We start from the raw sequence: 2085 nt of genomic DNA on the forward strand, positions 1-2085 counted from the left end.
CTCCGTTCTCAATTTTTTACTGAAGCAAATTGTTGATTTATCTAGATTAAACATTTTCGAAGAGCTNCATGCTTTAAATTATTATTAAATTTCTGTAGGTTCTTGGTGATTATTGTTTCAAGTGCTCCTTGTGTTGATTTGACAGTGTGAATAGTAATTCCGTCCAGATAATTTGGAGATTGTTTGAGTATTGTCCATATAGCTTAGAGATTCCTTACCTCATATTATTGTTTATTTATACAGGTTCTTAGTGGTTTATGATGCCTCCTCGGGAAGAGAGAGTTGCCAAAGTGTAATGCCCGACATCATTAGTAATCTTCCCCATAATGTAATCGACGTCATTCTGATACGTATGCCTTGCAAAGATGCTGTGAGGACAAGTGTTTTATCAAAGAAATGGAGGTATCACTGGTGTAGACGTACGGAGTTGACCCTTGATGAGTCTCTATGGAATAGAGAGGATTTAAACCCTACAGTTAGATTTAGGGAGATCATCAACCAGATCTTGACCATTCATGAAGGGCCCATTACTAAGTTTACCCTCGACATCGTTCATCTAAAAAGGTCTCCTGAAATCGACAACTTCATACTATTCCTCAGGAATCACATTCAAGATCTTGTTCTGCACCTTCCATTGGGAATTCAATACACAGTGCCATCTACCCTTTTTACATGTTCGCAACTGAGGCATCTAAATCTTTATTTTTGTTCAATTTATCATCCATCGGCCTTTGAAGGATTTGATAAGTTAATCAGCCTGGAACTATGTGGAGTCTCAACTTCTTCTGAATTGCTGGAAAGTTTGATATCTCATTGCCCCTTGCTTGAGAAATTGGAGATGTCTATTTTAGAAGATTTAGACATGATTGAAATTAATGCTCCTATGCTAAAATTGTTCACTTTCTCAGGCGATATAAGTTCTATTTGCCTAAAGAATGTCCCTCGTCTGGTAGAAGCATCTCTGATAGGTGACATTGAACAGACAGAGAGTCTTGATTTTGCAAAGATTTTCGAGTCTTGTTCGGCTCTCGAGCAACTCAGCTTGAACTTCTTAAATTCGGAGGTAAATGTTTCTCCCTGTCTTTATTGTTATACACTTCAATGGATGGAATATCTTTTGGGCTGACTTAATCTTGAATTTATGTAATTTTTTCTTAGTTCATTGCTGAAGAAGGATATAGAGTACCAAGAAGACTTCCAGTTAATCTTAACAATGTCAGGCGATTTGACGTGCCTGACATTTTGCTTGTGGAATCATATAAACTATCGTATATCATTTGCTTACTGAGAAGCTTCCCGAATCTTGAATATCTTGAACTGCAGGTTTGTAGTGCTTTGATATTTTTTTAATTTTATTTAGTGGTTCTTTGTTGTACTTCTTTTATCTTCAACAATCTGATAGTTGTTTTCTTTCTTAGGTTGTTGATGAAGATGATAGTGATACTGATGAAGATGAAGAATTTACTGAAGAATCTCTTCAACCTGAAACTTTGTCAGACCTGACATTTAATCACCTTGTGGAATTTCAGCTTGGAAGCTTTAAAGGAGGTACATCCGAGATGCAGTTTATCAAGCATTTGTTAGCCAACTCCCCGGTGTTAGAGATAATGGTAATCAATCAACAGTTTCTAGATGAGGAGCCTCTCGACACAAGAGAAAAAATATTCAATGAGATCTCAAATTTTCCGCGTGCATCACCTAAAGCAGAAATCGTGTACAAAGATTTTAGTTGATCTTGATCTTTGTCTTAGAAGAATCAAATTGACAAGCGAGAAAGAGACATTTATGTGGCATTATAACTCTCTGTTTTACCTTGCTATAACGTCTATTTCGGAACGTGAACATTGCTTGGATGGATGTTTTGATTATGTTTTCATTACATTTAAAGATTTCTACATTTACTGTTTGTTCAAGAATGAGTTATATATCCAGGAATATTTGTTTTCTTCTGTTTTTGGAGGGACTGAGAAACTGAATCAGTCTCAAAATTTACTTAATCAAACAAAAAATGATTTTGTTGATACACCCTTTGTAGGAAAATGTTTACCTACACATTGTGTTTTATATCAAATCAATAAATGTAGT

At 35.5% G+C, this 2085-nt stretch overlaps 1 protein-coding gene across 1 annotated transcript; it reads left to right on the forward strand.

The window, feature by feature from the left end:
* The first annotated feature begins 274 nt into the window (after positions 1 to 274).
* LOC107017297 (F-box/FBD/LRR-repeat protein At1g13570-like) lies at positions 275 to 1733 on the forward strand. The gene is made up of 3 exons (XM_015217561.1): positions 275 to 1063; positions 1159 to 1323; positions 1419 to 1733. The coding sequence occupies exons 1-3, from the start codon at positions 296 to 298 to the stop codon at positions 1731 to 1733; spliced, it is 1248 nt and encodes a 415-aa protein (XP_015073047.1). The 5' UTR covers positions 275 to 295.
* The last annotated feature ends 352 nt before the right edge of the window (positions 1734 to 2085 follow it).

This window comes from Solanum pennellii, chromosome 4, assembly GCF_001406875.1.
Source record: "Solanum pennellii chromosome 4, SPENNV200".
Lineage (NCBI taxonomy): Eukaryota > Viridiplantae > Streptophyta > Magnoliopsida > Solanales > Solanaceae > Solanum > Solanum pennellii.

Excerpts from the sequence above, each read along its gene's own strand:
- LOC107017297 (XM_015217561.1), top strand. The coding sequence starts at position 296 with ATGCCCGACATCATTAGTAATCTTCCCCATAATGTAATCGACGTCATT. Across the intron at positions 1,064-1,158 it reads TGAACTTCTTAAATTCGGAG|TTCATTGCTGAAGAAGGATA; the intron begins GTAAATGTTTCT and ends ATTTTTTCTTAG. Across the intron at positions 1,324-1,418 it reads TTGAATATCTTGAACTGCAG|GTTGTTGATGAAGATGATAG; the intron begins GTTTGTAGTGCT and ends TTTCTTTCTTAG.